Raw genomic sequence first — 26093 nt, forward strand, 5'->3', positions numbered from 1 at the left:
AAACACATAAGCACCTAAAAGTCAGCTGTCCTGCTGTCCTGAAGGTATTCCTTCATTCCTGCCTGAGATATGTTCTCAGTCCAAGGGTCAGAAATCTTGCCTGCACTTTTCCTGATGGGGGTCTGTCCCCTAGGAAGCTGAAAGTACTGAGTTGGTACAGTGCTGAAAGCCATATGTGAGCAGAGATCAAATTGAAGACAGGGCCAATTGTGTTTTGCAGTCTGCAGGATGGGATGTGGATTGATGGCAACAGGCTGTCCTTGAGTAGAAGGGCTTCTCTGGTGTACCTGAGCAACAGGCACATGAAGATGGAAGGGTGGAACAGAACTTGATGAGAAATGCTCATTAGGTTTGTCTGATGGCAAAGGGTGATTAGTGTCATGGGAAATGCCTCTCTGCAGCATGAGGACTTGTTGCCTCTGTGTCAGTAGCCTGCCTCAGCGACAAATTGCTCTACTGTTGCTCAAGGATCACCATGGCTCGATGAAAGACATTTTAGAGTTGGCAGATCCGTTTGAAGGAGCATTTATTGTGCCTTAAGAACTTGAGATTCTACTTGGGTCTTTCACTCAGCTGTCCTGGAAATCTAATTAGCTTCTTCTACCCCCTCCTGAAGTGGTCAGTGTAGAAGAGTTCATGAAGTACCATCTACCCTTCATGGCACAGAAACTTGAGATGCAGAAAAGGGTTCTTATCTGGAAGCTGTAGCTCTAACAATGGACCTTTGTTTGCTCAAGAATTTTTTTACTTCTCACCATAAGCCACCACAGAGTAGTGCAGAGGATTAGGTCATTTCCTTCCCTTCTCCTCTTCCTGCAGATTATTTGATTAACATTTCTATTGTATACTCTAAATAGCATGTTCTTGGCTTCAAGCTGCTTCTCCCCCTTTCCCCCCCATAATCTCCTTAAAACACTGTAGTATGACTTTTTATTAACTGTATAACATGGGAACTCCTTGAACAGAGATTACATGTGACGTAACACAATAAAATATTAATGGGGCTGGTAAGTCAGGAATCTTCCCTTTTTTCTTCTTCCCTCATGCACCTAGGGCTAGGCTTCTGGGAACCCCTTAACAGTGTTAATGCTTTGCAACACATGAAATATTTGGGGGTTTTTGGATATTGTTTGCTTTGCTCAGAGTTCAGCCACTGACTTTGTGGGAAGAAGAGTTAAGGTGGTGTATAGTGCATGTTCAGCATTCAGTATTGAATTTACAAGCCTGCTTCCCCCTTGGGACCATTACAGGTCCTGGTCTTCCACATTTTTGCTCCCTTTTCTCAGTGTTTCCTTTCCTTCAGACTCAGTTCTTATGTACCTGTGTACAGCAATTTCAAGCACTTATCCTGTGTGGGGCTTTTATTCCACTCCCTGCCTGTTCTGCTAAATAAAATTATCAACAGCTGTTGAAAATGTCCACCTTGAAATTTGGCAGTAATACACTGATGAGGTTAACTCCAGGGTGCAGAGCTTGCCATTCAGGCTTCTTGGCAGTGTGGACACCAGAGGCCATAGCAATAAGACTTGTCTTTTTAGCTGGAACAGCTAGAAATGTGTTCCTCTTCAAAGCTCATGTTGAATGTCATGTGAAATCACGTAATTGTATCAAACTGTACAGCATCTGCTCGTGAGTCAGATAGAGGAACATGACGATACAGCCCTTTATTTCTTTTAACAAGTTCAAGGAAAGAACCTCCCCTGCAGTTCAGCATCACTTCATGAAATTAGCAATGATATCTTGGGCTACAGATTCCATTGTTTTAGTCTGGCATGGTATCTCTGCTCCAGGAGAAATCAGATGGCTTGCCTAGCGACAGCACGCTGGAGGCATTTGCTTTCAGTACACAAGACAGAGCACTGGGTCTTGTGTGGAGTGAAAATCATTAAACCCTCCTCCTCACAGAAGTGAGGGACATTGTTGACACAGGAACAGCTGAGTAGAGCATGGCTGTGAGGAAACACAGGCAGGGAAATGAAGTGGTTCAAACTCTGTAGAGTGAGATTCAGAGGCAGCCACACAGCAGTGTGCCTAGGGGCAAAATAAACCTAAAAAAACCCTGCATTAAGGTGGGGCATGGTTAACTATGAAAAGGACATTATCTGGTGTTGCCTGATAGCAGAAGCCTGTGCTCCAGAATACAGTGGGTCACTAATAGGAAGGCAGGTAGGGCACAGAGAGAAGGATTGTTGTCTTCAAGGAGGCTGGGTGGGGCATATCCACCTGCAGCTGCTCACTCTGGAGCTTCTTAGGTGGCATAAAGTAATCCACAAGCTTATTAACCTGAACTCTGAACAGCTGGGTCTGTAAAATGAGAAAATAAAGGAGCTCTAGAAACAAATCAGTCTTTGAGTTGTGCTTTTCAGGATGAATGCTTTTGAAACAGTGCAAGTGTTGCAACTTGTGTGAGAAAAGTAATGGAAGGTAGAAGTGGTCCTACCAATAACTTATCTCTGCTGTTAAATACCTGAATACAGAGCACCCTTTGTACTCTTGGTGCCATATCTATGTGTTAAGTGATACTAATGCAGTCCTGATGTGATTTTCTTTTTTTTTTTCTTAAAAACAAAATTGCGAAAGCAAACCCTATGCCCTGCTTAAAACAGTATTAAAGCTGTCAGCTTTGTATAGGCCAGGACAAAATAGAAAATACTTGAAAGTGATGGGGGAGGTGGGGTTGTGTGACTCTTCCAACCCAGTAAAAAGTGCTGTTTTAAGGATCTTCATGTTACCAGTGGAAGAATTGGGTTCGTGTGCCAGTAGGGTGAAGCCACTGACTTTTGGCAGGGAGGAGGACTCAACATTAGTCTCAAGATGGGACTTGATGAGTCTCTGGCTTTACTGTTGAGATTGATCCAGAAGGTCCCTATCCCCTCACTTGTATTGGTATAGCAGGTTTACAGAATAAACCCACTGACAGATAAGCAAAATTATTTGGGTTAAAATAGTTGGAGGTTTGTTTATTTTGGTTTTTTCCCTTAGCCCTTTGCCAGTTTAGTAATCTGATAGCTGTGATAATGACCATACCATCTCAGATCAGTGTTCAGGAGCACAATTTTTTTGGTGACTAGAAGAGTGGAAATGAGGGAGCACCTGTACATTGGTATTTCTCCAGGCGCTTCTCAGTGTTCAGCAGCTGTGGCTCAATCACTTCTGTGGAGCAAAGTGGTATCTTTGTGCTTAGTAATCTATGATAGGAGGAAAAAAAAGTGTCTTTGAGCCTATGTATGGTTTTATTATCCAGAATATCCTGTGGCAAGGTGTTCTGCAGCTGAATTTTTCAGGTAGGTGCCAAGATCCTGTAACAGGACAGCCATACAGTATTACTTAGGGGAAGATTGGCTGTGGAGGGTAGGCTGAGGAGAGAGAAAACAGGTATGCATTCACCTGGTTTTCAGCAGTGAGGCTGCCATATGTGGAGTTGCAACTTATGCTGTGTCGTGGCATTATGAACAGAAAGCTTGTTTGACAGTTCTTAGATTTAAGGGTTACCCAATGACTATACCATGAGCTGAACTAGGAAAGAGATCCAGCTGAAAAACAACAGAGTGGATATACCAACTTTTAAAAATGTTGACAGATCAGGCCATAAAACTGTGCTTAGAAAGCTGAGGTGGCAAGCCAAGGAGGGAGCAGCAGAAACAGGAGCAACAGTCACTTGTAGAACTCGGGGGATGCGAAATGTCAGCCTGTGTATTATACATTGCTTGGGCCGGGTTAACCAGGTACACCTTCTTGGCCCACTACAACTGTGATGTAAAACTTAATGTAAAGGTTAAGCTGCTGTGTCATACCATGCTTGCAGCAGCCTTTGAGCATTTGCATGATTGATTGCGAGAGGCGGCGATTTGGAAGCTGTGGTAACTTGATCACCACTTTATGGCTCAGACATTTAAATTATCCCACCCACTGGCTCGATGCAGTGATTTCGATGTTGGTGGAATGAGAAATGAGCTCATAACCTGGTCTGGCACGTGCAGATTTGCCTTTCTAAACGTGCATCCTACAGGAATGAGCTGTTCTAGAGTCATTGGCCACAGGTGGTGTCTGCGGGTGTGTGGTGTGTCCAATTCTACGGCGTTAGTGAAAGCCGAGGTAGCAACGCCTGAAGAGTTTCTGCCGGTATAACACTGACTGTATTAAGAAATTACTCTTTGTGTGGGAGGTGAGGAAAGCTAGCTGGGCTAATAAATGATGGTTTAAAAAGAAAAAAAGAAAAGGTATAGGATGCATGGGTACAGTTATGTAAGAGAAGGAAATAAATCAGTGTTTCTCTGAGAACCTCAGCCACAGAGCTGCCAGGCAATTGGGCCGCAGCAGTGTTCTCAGCACACCCTCCGCTTCCTTTTTTCCTTTTCGGGGCGAGGGATGGGTGAATTGATGGAGCGGGAGCAGGATGCCGGCTCTGCCCCCAGCCAATGCTGTGTGGTGCAGCCGTGTTTACCCGGCTTACGCAAGGCAGAGCCAGCCCCTCTTCAGGCAGAAGGCGCTACCCACGGCTGAAGTGAAAGCACTCAGAGCAGAGTCACTCAGTCTGGCAGTTGCCGGAGGTTTAAAGGAGTTGGTGATTTTCGGCTGGTTTTTAACGAGATCGAAGTGTTGGGGTTTTTTCTTCTCTACTGTGTGGAAATACCGAAAGGACACAAAGATCCCGGTAAGTGCTCTGCATGCCATCGCTTTTCCCTTTTCAGCGTGGTATTGTTTCAGTCTGTCTTCAAAAGCCTCCTCAGTTGCAGTGGTTTTCGGTGGTGTGGTGGAAAGGAAATGTGAGAGCGGGCAGTGTGTCTGCAGGCTGCCCTTCCACCTCAGAGAGGAAGAGGCATTCAAAGTGCCCAGTATAATAAATGCTGTTTGCTCGCAGGAAGCACCAGTCACTTCTCATTTTTAGGGTGCAGAGCAAGATGCCTTGAAACTGTCATCATTTACCTAAGGGAATTTCTCATGGAGCTGTTAAATATTTGTGTTGTCTTAACTGAAATAGAGGCTTTAAATGTAACTGTAACTCCTGTTTTTGCAAGATGGTGCAGTATGCTATGTGAAAAGGCTTTAATGTAATACAAATACCTATTTAGCAGATACTTTGGTACATGAACTGCCTCATCAGGAAGTCAGAGGCTCATAAAAGCCAAAGCTGTAATGTTCAGAAATGTAGAACAAGAAGTCATTGTGGTTTTTTGCAATTACAGGCTTCTCAACCATATAGTCCAGTACAGGTACATCAGACAGTGAATCTTCCTGGATTCATTCATCAAAGCTGACTTGTGTAACAACCCTCTTAAAAATAAGACACATCTCTTTTGGTCTAAACTCTTAAGAAGTTTTGCTTTTGTCACTGACTCGAAATGAAAGTTGGGTCTGCTTATTTTTAAGGTAATACTTTGTAATTTGTCTGAAGGCAGTAGAGGCAATAATTTTAAAGGTTTCTACCTGCAGAGTTCTCTTTATGAGAACTGTACTTTTGCCACATTGTACTCATTTTGAACAAAGCTGGTTTTTTTTTTTTCTTTCCTGCCTGTACTTTGGCAAGGCACTCCCTGAAGGTACAAATAGGTAGTGCTATGGCTAATGAACACCTGATGTTCTCCCAGCAGGGCTCTGTGTAGCATTGTTTTATGGCTTCTTGAGATTATAAATAATCTTCATTTGATAATCTGAGTGAAACGAAATCAAAACTATACCTTTTTTAACGTAGCCCACAGAGTTTGTAGTAACAGCCGAAGTGCAGGTGCAGCCAAAACCTCATGGAGACAGCTGCAAATTGATCTCCTGAAGTAGCTTTTGTGAGTAACTTTGACAGGTAGTTCAGCTGATGGAGCAAGTCCAGGCTGTAGCATTTGTCCCTCTGCTAAAAGGTAGCGCTGGCAGAAGGGCCGTGCCCCGTGTGAGAGTCTGTGCATCCTCACCAGTGTGTCCAAAAGCTGATGTGGAGGATAGAGGTGGCAAGGGGGCTTAGACTGCGTGGAAATGTAGCACTGGTGAAGAGCTTTCTCAGCTAATTAAGGACAGAGATAATATTGCGGTGACAGCTTTAAAATAGGCACCTTGTGCTAAAAGACAAATGTTTTTGGCTTCCCACACGCAGTCTGAATTACATCATTTATAACCCGTAGGAGGCTATCGTGGTTTCCTCAGGGGAGGATCAGCTGTTACTTTTTCATAACTGAAAAAAATGCTGGATTCTTTTGATTTATTTTTTTTTTTTCCCAGGGGAATATTTTCAGGATTGATTTTTGTCAGTCTGTCGGAGTGGATCGTTATTGGTTACATAAATCTTCCAGGTTTAGTACACCCAACCACATTCTCATCTCATCAATGGCAGCTCAGAATAAGAGAACTGAAGTTAGCAGAGGTCTGATTGAAACCAGCCTCCTGTGCTTAGATGGCTTTTTTCCATCTTCTGAACAGGAATGCTATTTTTGAGCACTATCATAAAGTACAGATTTTCGTATAGGGGCCCATAATAGAAGTCCTGTTCTAAAACACTTCCCTTGTTCATTGAGCAAGGTTGCCTGTCCTCATAGTGCTGTTCCTGTCTTTCCTAAAATTGCTGAGAACTGCTCAGACTTGCTTCTGAGGCTAGAACAGAACTTGAAGCAAGATGCTGGATGCCAATTCAACCAAAACTGCTGTTTCTTAGCCTGGAAAAAGTTAACTGTAGCCTTGGAGCAAAACAGTAGATTTGCTCTTGTGTATCAAGTTAATGCCCCTTTGAACGTGTCTACACAAAACGGCCCTTTTTATGTGTGTGTGTGTGTGTGTGTGTGTGCTCTGACTCTTGCATGACTTGTTTCCAGGATGACCAACCCACTAATGGCAGATGTCCATGGTAAAAAGATGCTTTCATTCTGTCTATGAGAATGAAAAACTCTTCTACTGAGACTTTACAGATGTTCTCAGGGCACAATAGCAGATAGTTGTTTGCATTGGTTTATGCTTGGTATCCTGTGTCAGGAGAGGCTCCTTGCTCATTTCAGACCTTGGCCTTGTTGTCTTATTTTTGATGCTTTCATATCATAAGACACTATTGTGTGTATAGTGGATGGTTAAGCTTATTCTGAGTTATAAAAGAAAAGGTGTACAGTGTAGACTAAGGAAATAATGACCCATACAGAAGCAGAAGGCTAGACTGATTTTTCCAAACTCTCAAGGCTTGTTCTGGGGGGGGAGAGGGGGGTTATGCTGAAAAGCTCCCTTTTCTGGAAAGAAAATGAATTATCCTTCCTTAGAAAGGTAGTGTATGGCTACTGATCTAAAGTGACAGTGCAGTTTGAATGCCTGTCAGCTGCATCACCATACCTTCCCTGTGCATCCCTAGTGCAGGATGTGAGCTGTGAACAGAAACTGGCTAATCTCAAAAGTGGAGTATAAAACCTACTGATCTTAAAATTGCAAGAATGTGTCTGAAGGAAACATGAGCTTGTTTTTAACTAGAAACTGGAAGAAGTATGAAAACTATGGTTGATAAACACATGCTCTTTCACCTAGTGATCGCTTCAGTAAAAACTATTTCAATACAAGTTTACAAAAAGATTGATAGGAAAAACAGTGAAAGGGGAATAACTTTCCAGTGGTGATTTAACCATCATGTAGAAGAAAGTGATTTCTCAACCTTTGTCTCAGCTTTCAGAAACACAGTGATGCAAAGGAGCTGATTCCTTGTTGCTCACACCAGTGGAAATCAGTAACAACTTTGACATTGTTTGTGAAACCTGACAACCTGGACTTGATGAGAACTCAAACAAGAAGTCAGTCTGCTGGGAATTACTTTTGGGCTTGGTGAATCTCAGGAGGATAAGGACAAAATTGTGTTTTATTGGTAATGGAGTTACTCATAATTTATGTCTAACTGGTCAAAAGTGCACCTAAAGTTTCAGTTGCTTGATAAAATTGTGTTGGACTTCCTAAAATTAACTGTATTCCTAGAGTAATTTAGTTTGGGAGGTTGTCTGGTTCAGTCCCTGAACTCAGAGTGGGACTGGACTGTTTTAGATCGGGCTGTTCAGGGCCAGATGCAGCTGAGGTTGATCTCCAAGGATGGAGATCTCACAGCCTCTCTGGATTGTTTCCCCCTCCCCCCTCAATAGCTAATCAGGATTTTCTGGGTTGTAGCTTGTTTGTTGCCTCTTGTTCTGTCACTGCATACCTAGATTCTATTTCATCTGTGTCCCCCCCTGATTTAACACAGAATTGCTGAGGGAAGAGCTGGATGTGAGAATTGCAAGGATAGTAAATGGAGAACAGCAAATAGCAAAATGTATAAAGATAAAAAACAGTAATAGACAAGATGCCTTGTGCTTTACTTCTAAAAGCCAAAAAAATCCAGACTTTTAAAATATGTAGAGATAGAACGTAAAGAAGATAACGTTATAAAAATGGAGGGGAAAATTCCGGGTTTTGCATCTGAATCAGCATATTTTTATTTTAATGTACTCACTGACAGAGGACTTCTTTCTATACTGTGAAAGTGGTTTTTTATGCAGTATTTTAGAAAAGGGCTAGTCTGGCACTAGCTACAGTTGCTAGCAGCCTATAATGCTTGCTCTGTGTTTAGAAAATGACGGTAATTTATTACAAAGAGACTTTTATTCTAGTATTTTTAGCTCACAGCCGAGTGTTTAATGAATCTCTGCTTGGGCTCATTGAATTTATGTTCTCCCCTCCCCCTGCCCCATTTTAACCATTAAGATGCTGCTGTTCCTGCTGCAATTCCAAAAGCTGTACTTGGTCTACTGAATAGCAAACTTATTCACAAGGTGCTCTGCCTTCCTGCAAACAAGACCTGAAGACTCACTGTCAAAGCCACCAAACGCTGGTTGTATGTGAGTCTCCTGGTCAGAAAAGGCAGCTGAGTGGTTGAGGATAGCTGGTAAACTAAAGCTGATAGTTCAAAACCAACCCAAATTCAGCCTGTCCCCCACTGAAAATGATGTGTTCAGTGAAAGTGAGCTCTTAAACTCATGTACTCCGAAGGTCTTTCCAGGGCATAGTCTGGGTTCAGACTGGGGCTTGCATGAGACAGGAGAGACTAGAATTATATGGCTTTTCCTTCTACTTGAATGTAGTCAGAAATCTGTGGCTTGCTTCCTTCTGTCTTTGCCTTCTGTGACTTTAGTGAGTACTGGAGAACAGGAAGGCTTGTAAGAAACTAGATTTACATTCCTCAAACAAATACTTTTCTCAGCTTAGTTGTTATCTCTTTCCAGTCTTTCAAAACAGTTTCACATGATAGTATTGAGCAAGTTGCCCTCAGTGAGCTTTTTCCTGCCTCCAGAGGAGCCAGTGTTAAGAATAAAAAGGTACTGCTTGTTCATGAGTTCTTTCTGGTCCAGTTTTCTATTTTTGAGACTGAAGGATTTTAACTGGTACCCATTGTGGTTTTGTGCTAACTGCAAACAATTGTGCTCGACTCTTAACCGTGCAAGTTGCATTACTCAGAAAATCTTTTCAAATCTGTAGTACAGGACTGTGCACAGGTAGGGGTTTTCAGACTTTGGCCTCTTCTCTTTGGCAGAAGCAGAGGTCTTGACATGAAAAGTTTGCTGCTGCCAGTTCTGTGATTTTGGAAGAACGTTGGATGAGATGGGATCTTGTAATCGACGCCTTGTTCCTCATCAGCATTGAAGGTGTTTGGAGGAGTTCAGAGCGGTTTGTTGTTCAGAGCCTGCTCCATTGAAGCATCTTCCAGTGATGTTTGGAAATGCTGCTGCAAAAATTGTAACTTGCATGTATTTTGTTCAAGCAGTTGGTTCCTTAGCTGTCACTTCAGGGCCAAGTTGTCTTTTTAACATATTTAATTAGCCTTTCCTAACACTTGGAGGAAGTCTCCTGTAGTATTCTAGGAATAAAAACTGATCAGGTTATACTACAAGAGAAGACCCATTATATATATTAGTCGATCCTTCCTCTCAAAAGCATTGCTCCCTGTAACTTCTTTACTCTGATTTAAACGATCCATAAGCCTGCTCTGTGTCAGGAGTGGAAATGTTATCCCATGGCTAGATTAGACTCCTCTCTAGTGGGACAGCACTTGAGTTTTATTTGCAGACAACAAATTTCCCTCGGACTAGTTGTCAGGATCTCATTGGGAGGATACACTTGATCTTTGTTATTTCTGTGAACAAGAAAAGGTTTCCTTTTGGGTACCAGGCAGATCACACTAGGTGAGAAGTAGTGTGTATGTTGGGCTGATTATTTTTTTTCAGGAGTGTTGAATTTTGTATGTGCTTGAGTTGAAGTAATCTGGAGGTGTTAGTAGTTGTGAAAGTGGTGTGTGCAGCTCATAAAGGTTCTGAGATGTATTTTTAAAGAAATCAGAGTTCTAACATTCAAGCCAGGCTTTTGAAAATGGATGAGCAAGCTGTGTTTTTGGTGATAGCTCCAGATTTCTCTCGAACCTTCCTTGAATCCAATAAGAAGTGGGTTTCCGTCATATGTACAAAGTAAACTTGGCTGGATTTCTTTAAGTGTAAAACAAAAGAAAATGTTTTAAGGAGGAGTTGAGTGTTAGACATTGGACACTTTTCCTTATACTAAGATTTTCTGTATAATTTCTTGTATTGCTGAAGTCTATCCCTGAGCACTGTTGACCCTGTTTATCATTTCTTCTGAGTTACCTCTTAAGAGGAGGTTACTGGCCATTTGCTCAGGTAACACTTTAGAGTCTCCTTTAGCTGTCCATGTGTTATTTTAATGAGACTCGGAAGCTGATTCACACTGGGAGATGTATTTTTTAGCTTTCTGTGAAATTGTTCATTTGGATAAACAGAGGAAGAGGAGGAGCTACACCAAACCTGTTCTTGTATTAATAGCTAAAGTTATTTTTAATGCTTGCCTTCCCACCTTGTCTGAGTGAAAGGATTTTAGCACTTTATCAAACACTGCAATGTTGGGGTTATACTATTTAAATCTTTGGTTACTGTGTCATGGTATTTACTAGTCCTATGCTATTTCCTAGTAGGCAGTGCTCCAGATTTCATAGCAGTATTTCTTGTGAGTTCTTAAATGTCAATGCAAAGGACAACTGTTGACCAAGATGAAATTAGTTTTATGTGGAGAAGACTGAATTGCAGGGGAGAGCCTGCTGAGGAGATCAATATTCAAGTAGGAAATAGGTTAATCATGTGGGGAGGAGATGAAAACATGAGTTGTTTTTAAGATGATAATCATACAAGATTTTAAAATAAAACAGGAAATGCTGAAGTTGATAGTAAAAATACTTCATAGAAAATATATCCTTATTTTTACATACAGGTAAAGCATAAAGATTTATCCTCACTTCTTGAGAAGGAGAAATACTTCAGACAGGAGATGTGGCTAGAGAACTGAGCACTATAGAACAATAAGATCAATACAGTTCAGTGCTGTCAGTAAACCAGCCCTGAGGTGTCTTTGTAGGCACATAGTTTCAGAGAATTGCTGGTGTGTGGTGCTCCAAGGTGGGGTGTGATGTCAGGGTGCAAGGAGGACTCTAGAAGACATGAACATGAAAATTGTGAACAGTTAATGTTGTGGGGCTCCTCTTATCAAATGGGGCAATCCCCACTTCCATGTGTTGCGATTACTGGTGAGATAAAGGCTTAAGGTCTCGTTTTCATAGGATAAGTTTGCTTTGAATTCTTTATCTTAGAATTTTAAATTCAAACCCTACAGCAGTAAGTACCTTCACAATCCCAGTGGAGTTACTGCTAAACTCGGATCAGCAATCTAGAAATGCCTTGGAGCAAACTCTACTGCTTTGCTCCCTCCTGTGCTGCTGCTGCTGCTGTTCCTGGGGGACAGATGGGGACTCTTGCATCAGTATAAGGCACTTTCAGCACCAGCAAAGTGATGGGTCCCAAAGGTTTGAACCAGGACAGCTGCCCAGTGAAAATGCACAGTGCTTCCTATGCAACAAAAATATATTGGTTTAAGTGTCGTGTAGATGGGGCACAGACACTTCATGGGAATGTTGTGCCAGTCAGGTTTATTGCAGTGCACTTGCACATATGGCAGTGGGTCAGGATACAGCTGTGATAATGTTACACATGTGCTAGCCACAGAAACAGCCTGCAGTTAACTTGTGTCAAGCACTATGAAATCTACAGTGCTCATACTTGAAAACAAAGGAGAAAAGATTTGGAAAATAATGCAAAATTAAAGGAGGAATCCTCCTGGTTGTGTTCTGCAGGCATCACAGCAAACATCTGTAGAACAGTGAGACGTCTTTGTGTTTGTGTGAAGCCCTCACAAGTATGTGGAATAGCATGAAGGAGCAAACTGAGTTCTTAGGGAGCACTGTGAGTGGATTGCAGGTGGCAATCAGTATGTCCATGCTGGATGAGAAGATTGAGAACACGTTGAAGGCCAAGCTTCTCAGTGAAGGACCAAAGAGGACTGGGAGAGGGTGTAGAGATAAGGTCAGTAGTGGGATCTTCGCACTGAACAAATACAAGCAAGATGTCAAGCACTGCCACGTCCTTTTCTCTGTTCTTACGACATAAGTTGGTGGTAGATAGAATCTGCATGATGATGTCTTTTTGCTAATAACTATGGTCTAGTTAAGGTAGGAGAAAATGGAGATACAGCACTGTTGTTATGATCAAAGTTGATGACAGGATTCAAGAAATGCTGTGTGTGTCAAAAGGTATATTTGCACGGAAGGCAGGATGTTAACCATCAGTACTAAAAAAAAGAGTAACTTTTTGAGTTGGTGTGAAAACTTACCTGGAAGGAAGGGAATGTTCTTATTTCTATTAAAGCTTCAAACAGGTTGGTGTCAGCTTTATTCTTTATCGACCAAGTGCTCAGCTGGGTGGGCTTTCTCTAGAGGAAGGTCAGAGATGTGCTGGATAGGTCAGGAGTGTCTGGAAATGCTCCTAATGAGACGCTGCAAAATATAATAGTATGAACTGTTCCTCAAAGCAGAAATCTGAGGGAAAAAATGCACTTCAAGACTGTTTTCATTAAGAACTATGTGGAATTCCCTCAGGAAATTTCCTTCAAACATGTTTATATGACTTCTGTCTCTTGGTTAAACATGAGATCATGTTGCACACCCTACACTTGTATGGCAGGCTCAATATCAAATTGTCAAACAACTTCCTTCCGTCTGCAAATCCAGAAGCTTCTTGGAAAGCTCTGAATCAGACACTTTCCATGAAAGCTTCTACCTCTCTGGCTAATGGACTGGTCTTGCTTTGTAATTTTTTTTCTTTACATTTAGTGCTTATCTGGCTCTACTTCTTAATAGCTGAACAAAATATAGTAAATGAAGCTATGTACCATTTATTCTAAAAGCTAGCAGGAAGGAAAAGCAGTGTGGGTATTTCAAGGCCATAGTGGAATTTTCTGAGTGCACTTTTTTGTGACCTGCTAGTTCTTCAAGGCAATTCAACCTTAATTCATGTGGGTTTATATAAATGTTTTTTTAAAATTATTTCAGCCCAAACCAAAATATGGAAAACACAAAATATTGTACCTACTGTACCAGATAGGCGTGCAAGTTTGTGTAATTGATGGATTTGAGTATTTTCTCTGACATTTATATTTGTTTTTGTTTTTCCAGGAAATAATGAAAAAAGTGTGCCACAACTCTTGATCAGAGACCTGAAATTTGAGAAGAAGTCATTAGCTAAGCTCATGTTTTCTCCTGATCAAGATAATCATCCATCAAAAGCACCAGTCAAATATGGTGAATTGATTGTATTAGGGTAAGTGTTTTGAGTGTGAAAGTCTGAGGGTTTTCTCATGGGTTACATTGGAGTCTTGGAGGACAGTGTATCTAAGGGGTTTATTTCAATCAAAAGTCTCTAAAATACTGTCTCTCCGCCAGGGTTGGTGAATATTTAGAATGTTTCATTTACAGCATGAACACACCATTTATAGGTAAAGCCCCAGAAAGGCAGATAATCTTCCTTGGTTTCATGTTTGGGACCCAAGACTCACTGGCTTGTCGATAGCAGATTTGAGATTCAGCTGGGTAGCATTCCTTGCCCTACAAGCTTTGTGTGTCTGTGCTGTGATTCTGTGGGCATGTTTCAATATATTGTGTTCATCGATTCTTGGATTTAAGTGTGATTAATTAAAAATCTGTGATTAGTAACACTGTACTCATTAAGGATACTTTGTGCTTAGAATGAAAGGTCTTGTGGGCCTGTATCTCATGAGGAGCTAAGCAATACAGGAAGATGGACTGTTCTTGTTCTGTGCTTTTTGGTAGGTACAATGGGTCTCTCCCAAATGGAGATAGAGGAAGAAGAAAAAGTAGGTTTGCTTTATTTAAAAGACCCAAGGCAAATGGGGTGAAACCTAGCACTGTGCACATTGCCTGTACCCCTCAAGCAGCAAAGGTAAGCTCCATTTCTCTAGTTAAGTCTGATTTCTCCTAGTGCTGTAACAAAGAGCTCCATCAAGTCAGAGCTGTTATGAAACAGTGTAAAAAGTATGAAGTTCTGGCTGTGAAAAGAATGGTTCATATTTGTCCAAGGTTTTTTGGTACATGTCAGGGTTGGCAAGAAACAGTTCAGCAAGGCAGATTTGGTGCCTAGTCCTTGCTGTGGCTAGAAAGAAAAATAATTATTTTTGAAACAGGAATGTTCCGGGCACAGACTGGTCATGTAAAACTTTGTGTTTTGTTTTCCTTCCAAACTCACTACAGACATCTGTTCTAGACTTTGTGTTTTTGCACTCACCCGTGCTTTAGGGCTAACTTTGCTTCACTAAAGCTGAATTTTAAATGATTCTTTACCAAAGCTCCATGTGCATTTGCTGCTCCATACAATGGGTAGGAGTTCCCCAGGGATGGGGCCAGGTGGGTTTTGCAGGACGTGGTTCATAGAGCTTATAATCAGTAGCAGTAAAGAAGCACTAAAGGAGGGGCTTAGGTCCTGATATTGAATTGTTTGTCATGTCAAAACTACATTATAGCTAAGGTATTAACCATGCAGTATTTCTGTATTGTGGCTATTCAAGTGTGTGTGCAATTATGTTCAAAAACTAATTGAGCATTTCTACTAAAACAGTGGAATTTGAGGAGCTTTAGTGGTTGATTAGAAATTGCCAGTGACAAGATCAGGCCCTTAAACAAATACTGTAGTGTTGAGTGTTTGACTCTCTGAATACCTTGATACATAAAAATATGGATCCCTAAATTCAGGAAATTGCCATGAAGTTTTCTGAAATCAAAAGCATTTTTCTAACCCAAGTTCTTTTAGTAGAATTACATTCATAGGAGATCTGTGAAAAGAACACTTATTTTTGCAAAGTCTTCATGGTCTTCAACTTAAGTGCTGTTTAGATGCACTTCTGAATAGTCTTTGCTCAGTTCCTACTAGGGAGTTGCAGAATGAGCATTCAGACTAACAAACTGAAACCTAGATTGCTTTGCTACAACTTCTGCAACTCCTGTGCTGAGTTGCTCCATTTTACCCTATTTACCACCACTTTTTAGTCTATATATGTTATCAGTCATCACTGATTTTAGTATGAGCTTGGGTCCTGTTTTTAGAATGAAGTCCCTAAGTTTCAGTCCTCACTTTGCTGTTGGACAGGTTGAGGCCGAGATGGCCACGAAGGTGTTACATTCAGTTTTAGCCTTTGCATTTGGTTGTTTTGTTCTTTTGTGTTAAGGCCAGCATTGCCTTAACACAAAACATGACTAATAATATGCCCTGGTTAAGTGTATTTTGTTGCAGCATGTGGTGAAGAGACCAGTTTGGTCTGTTGCTGAATCAGTCCTGCAGCTTTTTTTTTAATAGTCAGGACAGGGTTTTGTGAAGTTTAACTTACAGGTATGTTACTAACAATCATCTGCAATAATTAGCAGAATAGGAGCCTGATGTTTTTATATAGATATAGATGTATATGTAGTCTACTTTGTTGCTGTATATTGAAGAGTCATTGTGCACTGGTTCAATAATATTTGGCATTTTTCCATAGGCAATAAGTAATAAGGACCAACACAGCATATCTTACACTTTGTCTCGGGCCCAGACAGTAGTAGTTGAATATACACATGACAGCAACACAGATATGTTCCAGGTATGTGAAGTAAACATGTAAGTGTATTCTCACTTCTGGTGGGCTTCTAACAAGGCATCCTCTCTGCAGGCTTTTTTCCCTCAGACCTAAAAGTTCACATGTGTCAAGTTTCTACATTTTACTCTTCGGAACAATTTAATTCTGTTTTGTTCCCAAGGCCATCCTATGAACAAGACTGTGTCTGTGCATCTCTCTTAGACTTGGGCAAAGGTGAAAGCTGGGGGGGGGTGGTGTGACTAATGCACAGGATTATGGTTTTGCCTTTGGTTGCTGGTTGGCAAGTCCTGTAACCTGTCTCCTAGCCCCTCTGTGCTAAATGAAGAATAAAGTGCACAGTTCTCTTTAAGCACTTGGAACTTTGCTTCTGGAATTTACAAAGGGATTTGGGATCAGCTAGTTGGAGACAGGGTAGAAGAAATACAGTGTGGAAACACAGGAAAGCTTCTAGCACAACTAATATGAAAAATACCCTGAACTTCTTTAAGCAAACCCAGAAATGTCTGAAGTGCTGGGAGGTGTGGAGAGAGGAGCCTCAGTGCTGACACTGGCAGTTCAGAGCAACCTTGCTGCAGTTCCTGTGTGTCTGAGAAGGGACCACAAACACATTTGCAGCTGTGGTGTGCACTCATATCTTATAATTGTTTCCTGTTTTTCTCAAAAGGAAGGGGGTTGTTTTGGTTTGTTTTTTTTTTAATGTGTGCTTTGTTCTTTCTGATTCCCAGACTGATCTTGCATTGATTTCCCCCCTGCCCCCCGTTACTGTCACTAATTTATGGCAAGGAGTTTTGCTGTCACAGCATTTAGCTGTGACGCCACTGCAAGATCTAAGGAGGTGGGAGGTGTTGGGAAGTGGTGGAGGAAGCTGCTCTGCAACTGCAAATACTTACAACAGAGCAAAAGGACTGTAATGAACTCACTGCAGCATAAGCTATTGTTTGTGTGAGTGTTCTCTCTTCAGGCATGCTGTGGCATGTGTGCTGCTCTGAAATTGCCCCTGGCAAATCCCCATGTACTGATGGGTTATCCTGCCTAAGAAGCAATAGAAAAATACATTCTGACAAAGCAGTTTTGGTCTCATGAAAGCTCTCCAGCCTTCACCAAAAAAAAGCACATCAAGCTTTTGGGTTGTCCTGCTCAGCAGTTAATCAGTCTTAATATAACCCGCTATTTTCACGGAGCCTGAGAGCTTTGGCAGTGAGTGAGTAGTAGTGTATAAGAGCTTTAAACCCAGCTAAGGGAATGTTTGGGAGAGGGATATTACTTCTCTTCTTAGTTTGTAAAGAAAAAGGACAAGGTGATTTGACTGGAAAAGCAGCGATACCCGTACAGATACTCAGTACAGTTGTGTGGGACTGCAAAACTCTCTGAAAAGAAGCCAGCTCCCAGAAAAATCTGATTGTTGTCAGATGTTGAATTCTTGTGTTCTGTGAGTGTTTTCATAACCCCTCTCTACCACAAGCACCTTGTACCTGGTCTTTAACAAAAGTTTTGCTGCTTCTCAGTGCCCCACCAGAGCTGAAGAGACAGCTCACATTATCTAATTTTCCTACATCTACACCTCCACTAGTCTGGCATTGTTCAGAATATTGCAGGCATGCAAAGTGACTGAATGTCACTTTTCTTCCCTCTAACTGCTGTTTCCTGGCTGTTTGGTGCTGCTGCAGCTCTTCCACCTGACCCAAGTGTAACCTCTCTGATGAGAAGGCCTTCAGTGGGAAATCATCTCAGAATTTACTTAATTACATCATTTTACTTTCCCCTTCCTTTAGTTGGCCATACCCAGCTTTCAAAATAACTGTGATCACTTGAAGGCAGAATAATTCATTAATTCGGATTAGGCTTTAGATGGGTAGAGGGGAATGCTTTAAACTATAACATCATGATTTTTATATTATCACAAGTGCTTCGAATTTGAATATTCCCCGACCCAAAGACAAACTTCTGACCGTTTGTTTTTTTTTTTAAATCTCTTTCCAGATCGGTCGGTCAACGGAGAGCCCGATAGACTTTGTAGTAACAGACACAGTTCCTGGAAGTCAGAGTAATTCAGATACACAGTCTGTGCAGAGCACTATATCAAGGTTTGCCTGCAGAATCATATGTGAACGTAACCCTCCTTTCACAGCAAGAATATATGCTGCAGGATTCGACTCCTCGAAAAACATTTTTCTTGGGGTAAGGAGACTTTTTTTTTCTCCCCCAGAAGTTCAGTTCAGGCTTATTTTAAAATTAATTCATAGCTCCGCTTCAGAAGAATTAAAGTTCTCATTGATGTAATTTGTTCTAGGAGAAAGCTGCGAAGTGGAAGACATCAGATGGGCAAATGGATGGACTAACAACGAATGGGGTTCTTGTTATGCATCCTCGTAATGGATTCACAGAGGACTCCAAGCCAGGGGTGTGGAGAGAGATCTCTGTGTGTGGGAATGTGTTCAGCCTCCGTGAAACCAGATCGGCTCAGCAGAGGGGAAAAATGGTGAGAGCAGTGACCAGTGTTTTATGCAACCTGTTCAAAATGGATACAGCCATAAGTGGTAAAGTTTGGGCATAGAGCTGGAATCTGCTGTAATTCAGTGCAGTTGTCACCTCTGCAGTTAGTTACACTGACTTCTGTGTGTCTTGTCTTCATACACAAAGATGTCTTGCTCAACCTGAATTACTGAGTTTATCTGCAAACTAGTACTTCATTGCACATCTAGACTGCTCTTCTAAATTGAGTTGCTGATCTACAATGTACTTCTGCAAACTGCCCTAGTCCTGTGCACATTTTAAAGAGTATTTTTCTGATTCTACCTCTTGAGTGTATGCTTTGAAGGTTTTCCCACTTCTCCTTTTTTATAGAATAATAAGGAATAGTTATAATTTCATTGGATATTAATTCCCACCTTTGCATTCTGAGTTTTCCCCTTCCTCTTGTATACAAAGCTTTGGTGATATTTCAGGAGATAATTGGGTTTGGGATCTCTCAGCAAAAAGAAATGCTACACTGAACACTTTCAGTGAAGTATTTATCTTGGAGCACTAACAGGTGACTTTCTGAAGGAAGGGAAGGCCATGTGTAAAGGTGTGTTTGAAGAAAACAGTCTAAAATATGATGGAGGACTAGGGAGGGCTTGTGCCATTCCTCAATTGAAGTAGCATAGTTGGGATTGCTTGAGGTAGGGATGGGGTTGAGAGAAGTTGAGATTGGAGAGGAACTTTCCATGACTTAATGCGGTCTATTTTAATGCACACACCGATTTCTTAAGATGTTGGGGTGGAAGTTCTTTTCAGGAAAAAAAAAAGAGGGGAGGGAGAAGCTGATACTGGGCTCTCCATGGGCATCTTATACAGGCAGTCAGGAACTGCTCGAAACTTTGGATCTGTGCTATGGAAGTGCACGATGTTCCTCTTCAGGCACCCTTAGGTGACACCTCTCTTTGTCTCTGTCCACCACAAGGTCGAGAACGAAACGAACCAGCTCCAGGACGGGTCTCTGATCGACCTGTGCGGGGCGACGCTGCTGTGGCGCACGGCGGAGGGGCTGTCCCGCACCCCCACCGTCAAGCACCTGGAGGCCCTGCGGCAGGAGATCAACGCGGCCAGGCCCCAGTGCCCCGTGGGCTTCAACACCCTGGCCTTCCCCAGCATGAAGAGGAAAGATGTGGTGGACGAAAAGCAGCCGTGGGTGTACCTGAACTGTGGCCACGTGCACGGCTACCACAACTGGGGAAACAAGGAGGAGAGGGACGGCAAGGACCGCGAGTGCCCCATGTGCCGCTCCGTCGGCCCCTACGTGCCGCTGTGGCTCGGGTGCGAGGCGGGGTTTTACGTGGACGCCGGACCTCCGACTCACGCATTCAGCCCCTGCGGACACGTGTGCTCGGAAAAGACAACTGCATATTGGTCCCAAATCCCTCTCCCTCACGGTACTCACACTTTCCACGCAGCCTGTCCCTTCTGTGCCCATCAGCTGGCTGGTGAGCAGGGCTACATCAGACTCATTTTCCAAGGACCTCTTGACTAACACAGGTGTTACCAAGGACTGCAGTAAACTGATAAGCTAAGCGATTCTGATTTTTAAACCAACTGTTTTTTCATATTCTCTGGGCTTTGCTGGTTTGCATTAAGATGAAGAATTTTTGGGTTTGTTTGTTTTTTTTTTTTGTTACAACAGCTAAATCCCTCTCTGTTGAGAAAAGTCTGGAAATAGAAGAAACTGGGGGGAGAAGGGGGAGAACTCCTGCTTTTTTTAGTTAATAACTACTTCTGAAGAGGTGAAGGAAGTGTTGTAAGAGTGAACTTCGATGCCTTCCGTTTAATGGTTTTGAATCACATGCCCACAAGTGTTTGAAAGTTGTTTCATTCTTTTTGTATATGGAGGGTAAAAAGTTCAAAGAACATTAGTTTACAGCTTGGATGCAAACATTGTAAAATATAACATGTATATTAACTCTTTTCTATTTATCTTTATTATTGAACATATGTAGAATGTTTAGAGAGTAGCATGGTCATAGTGTGTTACATCTGGCAGTTGGATGTGTAGAGTAGTTCTGGATGGAGAAGAACGTGAGATGGAAATGGTAGAAAAATCTTTTAATCTAAAATATTGAGTTCTTAGAATAGTTAAAATGCTTTTTAAACAAAGCTAATGCAAATTATGATGGCATAAAGTTGTACTTTAACCGTGTCGAAAGGTAGCGAAGAAGGACTTCTTAAAATGTCTCTTTGGTAGGACTGTACTCAAGATCTGGCTATGAGGAGAATATTTACCAGACTCTTTGAATATGCAACTTAGTCTAGATTAAGGATTTTTTTCTCCCTTCACGCTAACACTTCTCTTTATTTAGCATTAGTGACATTAGTGAGGGTTTTTCCAATGTTAAAATGAACAGACCTGAAAGATATGAGGCTTGTTCTGTTCCTTGCTGTTTGGGGTGGGGGTGAGGGGAGAGGCAGAGGCACTCGGGCACAAGTGTGGGGAGTAACTTGTGACTTGGCCACATCCCAGCTTGGGAGGGGTTTGTCAGGTGGATGCTCTGCCTTCCACCCTCAGACTGGTACGTGGGGGCTTTTACCATGTGCAGATGCTCATCGAGGCCATAGCTGGAACACAGGTGGAGCCTGGTACCCAGGGGATGTGTGCCCATGTCCCAGCATCCTTGGGCAGCTGGTCACAATTGTCTGTTGTTGGAGGGAGCTGGGGCTGGGCTGGGCTCAGACCCCTCCGTGTGGGATGCTGTGCTTGGGCTCTGGTTAACTGGTCTCTCTGCTCTCCCCTCTCTCCCCTTCCATTCCCTCCATATCCACCAGAAAAGACCAGTGCACTACATGCAGCTTTGCTGCTGACCCACTGTGCTTCAAGGCAAACACACAATCTGAACTTTTTAGGGTTGATTTGAGCTTTTTCGGCCAGCTTCGTACTTTTTTTTTTTTTTTCCAAAATATGTACTGTATAATTAATTGACAGTAGCAAATTTCTGTACTTTATAGCATAGCTTTCATTTTTCTTTTGAAGCTGTTCTAAAATTTTCTTGGTTTAAAGAGACCTGTGTTGCTTAGATGTCATAAATTACTTACTTTGACTGTCAATTATTTCTCCATTTTTAAAAAGAAATTATATATATTGTTTGGTTCACTCAGGAAATGCATGTGTCAGGAAACCTGTACTATAAGTTCAGTTAGCTGTCATGTACAAGTAACTGTTGTTACTCCCTTTCCATAGAAATATAACTGATTTTGACATTTTTCAGATTATATGCATTAAGTAATGAAACTTATGCAGCAAGAAATCCCTGTATTGTAGTTGTTCTAATCATCTTATTCAAACTATAGTATACTGTAGTTTTAATTTTTATTTGCAAATTAATTTATTCAAACTACATGAGTAAACACTTTTCAAAAATAGAAATTTGGGATTGTCTGTGGCTTTGTTTCCAAGAGATGGGGATGGCCCTTCTTTTGTCACCTAAGGTGTCTGTACTGTGCATGTGGGTTAAGAGCACAGAAAAGCAGCAGATGTAAAGACTTTGCACATTTTCCTGGTCATGGCTTTGAATGGTTCCTGTCAGATGTGACCTCTTAACATATTTTATATTTAGCTGTGTGTTAACAAAGGTGAGAGTGTTGTTTAAAAGACACAGTTAAATGATCTCTTCCCCGAGTAAGTTAAAAATACTGATGAACTAAATGTCTGGGCTCTTCTAAAGTTATAAGAACTCTTGATTCCATCTTCCACAAAATCTGGTTGACACTTCCGTGGCCCTGATCTTGTTGACTGTGGGAACATGAAAAATCAGAAAAGGACACGATGAAAGCTGCAAAGCAGTGTGAGTAACACAGAGCTGAACTGTGGGCACAGACCGAGCAGGGGATGGTAGGAGGAGTGTGGAGAGCGATGTACTCACCCTGTGTTGGAGGCACAGCTGGAGGCTGGTGTGGAGCCAGTGATGCCGTTGGGTAGAGGCACATCAGACTGCAGAGGGGAAGAAGAAAGGTCCACGCCCAACATGCAGCCATCCTTAAGCCTCTACCCTCTTTAAGATGATACATTCTGCTTTCACTGTACTTTCCTACGCCACCCTCACCCCCCCAGAAAGAGACTCCCCATACAAAGATGCCACAGCACAACTGGCTGTGTCTCTGGGGAGTGTTAGGCTAAGATCAGTCTTCAGAGTCTGCCCCATGCTCTCTGCCTGTTGCCTACTTCTCTTGACCCAAGCTGGGCTTGTTAATCCCATTTTTAAAAGGGCAGAACACGGGCATTCAAATGCTTGATATGGGGAGATCCCACTGTCAAAAGCAGGATAGCAAAGGTTGAGTGCTTGAGGAGCAAGTTCCATCACTAATAGCAGCAGCTCTGACTGGGGTTCCCTGTTTGAGGTCTGCCAGGCTTCTGTTCTTGTTTGGAACAATAGTCCTCTGTAAACGGTAAAATGAATATCAGATTAAAAGTAAAGTGATCCCTTAGACTCAACCAGCTGACTGAAGCACTCTGAACTTTAAGGCCATTGCTTCTGAACAAATTTTGGAGCTGGGCGAGGTGCAGGAGGCGGCACTGTGCTGGCTTTGAGACAAACCACAGCTCCATTTGTGACAGCCTCAATCAGCCCCTTGCACCTGCAAAAACCAGCCCCAGGTGGGATCTGTGGCCTTCACCTGGTTTTAAAGGTTTGCTCAACTGGCAGAAGCATTGGTGATGCAAACAGCAGATGGGACAGGACTGTTCCCTGGGAGAGCACTGCCATTAGGAGGAATTGATAAGGGGGTGCATGTGAAAATGAGGTTAGGTGTAGGTGCTTCTCCAGCCTTAAAGTTTGTTGAGGTGCTGCAGAAGTGCTTCTGGAAATCAGCAGCCAGTGTTCTGCAGCTGGTTTGTGCATGGCTGCTCTGTCCTGTGCAGTGAGATGTGATTTAATTAACTTAATTTGCTCTTCAGCTGTAAGAAATTGCATGGATTGAACAGTGGTAGGAGGCAGCAGCTTGGCACAGCAGCTGGCTAACAAAGGCTTTTTGTTGTTTTGGGGGTTTTGTTTGGGTTTTTTTCCCCCAAAGCAGCAGTGGGGCAGCTCAGTGTGTTGGCTGGCAGCAGGGCAGGAGCTGTTGGGGAGGTTCCTGGGGTCTTTTCCCTGGGTGGGCAGCCTGGCACTAACGGAGCGCTCCGGTTCCTTGGCCAACCCAGCCACTGGATTGGAGCAGTCCCACATGCACCTGTGGGACCTGTGGCTCTGAGCTGTTTGGTGCAGGCTGTGGATGAGGTGGTCTAATCCCATCTGTGCTAGGCTTGTTACACCTGCAAGAATGAGCCTAGTCTCCTGGAAGGTTTGACAGCATGATGAAGTCACCTCAGGAGACTCCTGTGTTTGAAGGTGCTCTGCAAATCTCATAATGATCCTGCCGTGCCGTGCTTGATTGCTTTATGAAGTGACACTTTCCAGGCTCCATTCTAAAAATACATTTCCAGTTTTGCAATATAAATCTATCATCATGACTACAGCTACTTGCATGCTGTCTTTCAGCCTGGATCAGGCCTGGTTGCTGTTGGATTAGACCACATTTCCTGGTTCTAGTCTTGGCTCATCCCTTTTCTGTAAAAATGCTGGCAAAGCTCATCTATTTTTAATCGTAGCGCTTGGCTTTAACCAAGGGCTGTGATCATCCTAGAAATGCAGTTTCTAAGGCTCCTTTGTGGCTGCAGGAGATCACTTAAACAAGTGCTGTTGTGCATCCTGTAAAGAAGATCTGGAAAAGCATCTTTGCAGGAGCTGTGATGGTTCCTGTGACGTGGGTCAGGGGTTCTCTGGCAAGTGTGGCCTTTGCAGGGGCAGCAGCAGACCTTGCCCCTTCCCAGGTGCTGCTTCCAGGGCAGCAGCAAGAGCAGAGGCCCCTGTTTTCTCACAGAGAACAGCACTAGGTGGCTGTGCTGCTGGGAGCAGTATCCCATGGAAACGTAGCTGGTGACACAAGCTGAGCTGGGGAAACACTGATGGGTGCACAAGGAACAGCCGCCTCCTTCAGCTGTGCTGGGTGCTACTGGTTGTTGGTCTGATCTGATCCCATGTCCTGTCCTGAAAGCAAAAAGGGGGCAGATTTGAAGAGCAGAAAAAATGGGCTGTTACTCCTTCAAGCCTAAGGTGCCTCTGTGAGAGCAGCCAGCCCAAACACAGCCTGCAGCAGGGCTGGTGGCTTTGGACGTGCCTGGGCATTGGGGCAGCGTTAGGGAATGGCATTAGCTGTAAGCCCCAGTGCCTGAATCTTCATGTTCTTGCCTTGGACCCCCTGTGAGCGGCTGCCCATCCTCCTGCCTTCCATCCTTGGCAGATGCACTCCATTATGCAGCCACAAGGAGCAAGGACCTGCAGAAGCAGGTCCTGTTCACCTTGCCTGGCACAAGCCTGTGTGGGATCAGGTAAGGCATCGCCTGGGGCTGTGTTTCCCAAGGCTGAGCTCAAGGGAGGATGAGTAACCAGAGGCAAAATGCCAGCTCTGGCAGTCAGGAGCTTCCTGCCCACTCCCTGCCACTCTTGATTTTGCTGCTGTTGTGCCCAGTTCTCCATTCTTGTCCTACTGCCCCTTTTGCAGGGGTGGCAGGAGGGAATGGGAACCAGCACCAAAGTCACCCTGTTTGCTGACCTGTGCTGTTTGCCTGGCTCTGCTGGTGGGGATGTGTTTGTGGCAGCAGCAAAGGCACCGGCAGGTCCTGGGTTCTGCCATCGCTGCCATACAGGGGCTCAGATACCTTGCAGGGGTGCAAATGACCTTAGAGATCAAGTCCAGAAGGACTTTCCTCCTGTCAGAGGCAACTCCTCTGTAATTTGGCAATGCCTGCAATATTGTGATGTTTTTATTTTGAATACTTGGCTGATTTAGTGTCCCTAAACAGCTCTGAGGCAAGAGTAAATTATGAATGTGCTCCAGTTTCCTTCCTCTACCTTGTCTATGTCTGTAATACCAGTCCTGTACTGAGATTGGTACTGGAGATCTGCTGCCTTTCAGAAATACAATGAGAGTGGAGTCCTTTGGAGTTAGAACTCGTGCCAGGATTTGTCTGTTTTTCCTTGTTGTAGTGGAAAGGTCTCATGAAAAGGCTTCCTCTCTACAGCCCTTGCAGAGCGCACACTGGACTCCTGAGGATTCCCCAGGAGCACCACACGAAGCGTGAACAGCACAGAGAGAGGAGGGAGGAAATGATAGTTCACGTTGTCAGACAGTAGATGTAAGTGCAGTGTACAGTTCAATCACTCAGTGGGAAAAGCTTCCTTAGGTGTATTTTTCTTTACCACCAACTCCCAAGATTAACTGTCTGCTTGTTTATATCTCATTCTGTTGGCCCCTGTATTTGTTTCTGCTTCAAAACATCCCCTCTCTCCCCCCCCCAAAAAAAAATTAAATTCACTTTTCTCTGCAAATGTCTTATCTGAAAGTTTCCGTCATGTTTGCTGTGGTTATTAACTGATTCTATTGAAATATGTGGCTTTTAATGCACTGAACCATGTTGTCTGCACTCAGGCCCTGCAAAATGTATTTTGAGGGTTTTTTTGGTCATCTAGTCTTCAGCCTAGATAGGGTTTCCCTTCAGTCTGTCCTGGAAAAGGCTG

General features: G+C 43.0%; 1 protein-coding gene across 5 annotated transcripts in view; it reads left to right on the top strand.

Annotated features, from left to right (window-relative positions):
* Positions 1-21907, top strand: part of PELI1 (pellino E3 ubiquitin protein ligase 1) — a 43541-nt gene extending 21634 nt beyond the window's left edge. For 4 of the 5 annotated variants that reach the window (XM_051783494.1, XM_051783491.1, XM_051783493.1 and 1 more), the window contains 6 exons: positions 13544-13688; positions 14198-14327; positions 15916-16017; positions 17995-18192; positions 18305-18493; positions 19457-21907. In XM_051783494.1, the coding sequence (XP_051639454.1) occupies positions 13618-13688; positions 14198-14327; positions 15916-16017; positions 17995-18192; positions 18305-18493; positions 19457-20023 (1257 nt within the window). In that variant the 5' untranslated portion in view covers positions 13544-13617 and the 3' untranslated portion in view covers positions 20024-21907. Of the gene's footprint in view, positions 1-2991; positions 4655-13543; positions 13689-14197; positions 14328-15915; positions 16018-17994; positions 18193-18304; positions 18494-19456 lie in introns of those variants that run through there. The other variant, XM_051783492.1, reaches the window with a different exon arrangement.
* The last annotated feature ends 4186 nt before the right edge of the window (positions 21908-26093 follow it).

The sequence above is a fragment of the Manacus candei genome, unplaced genomic scaffold (genome assembly GCF_025592945.1).
Source record: "Manacus candei isolate 608988 ecotype Guabito, Panama unplaced genomic scaffold, ASM2559294v1 h1tg000017l, whole genome shotgun sequence".
Taxonomy (NCBI): domain Eukaryota; kingdom Metazoa; phylum Chordata; class Aves; order Passeriformes; family Pipridae; genus Manacus; species Manacus candei.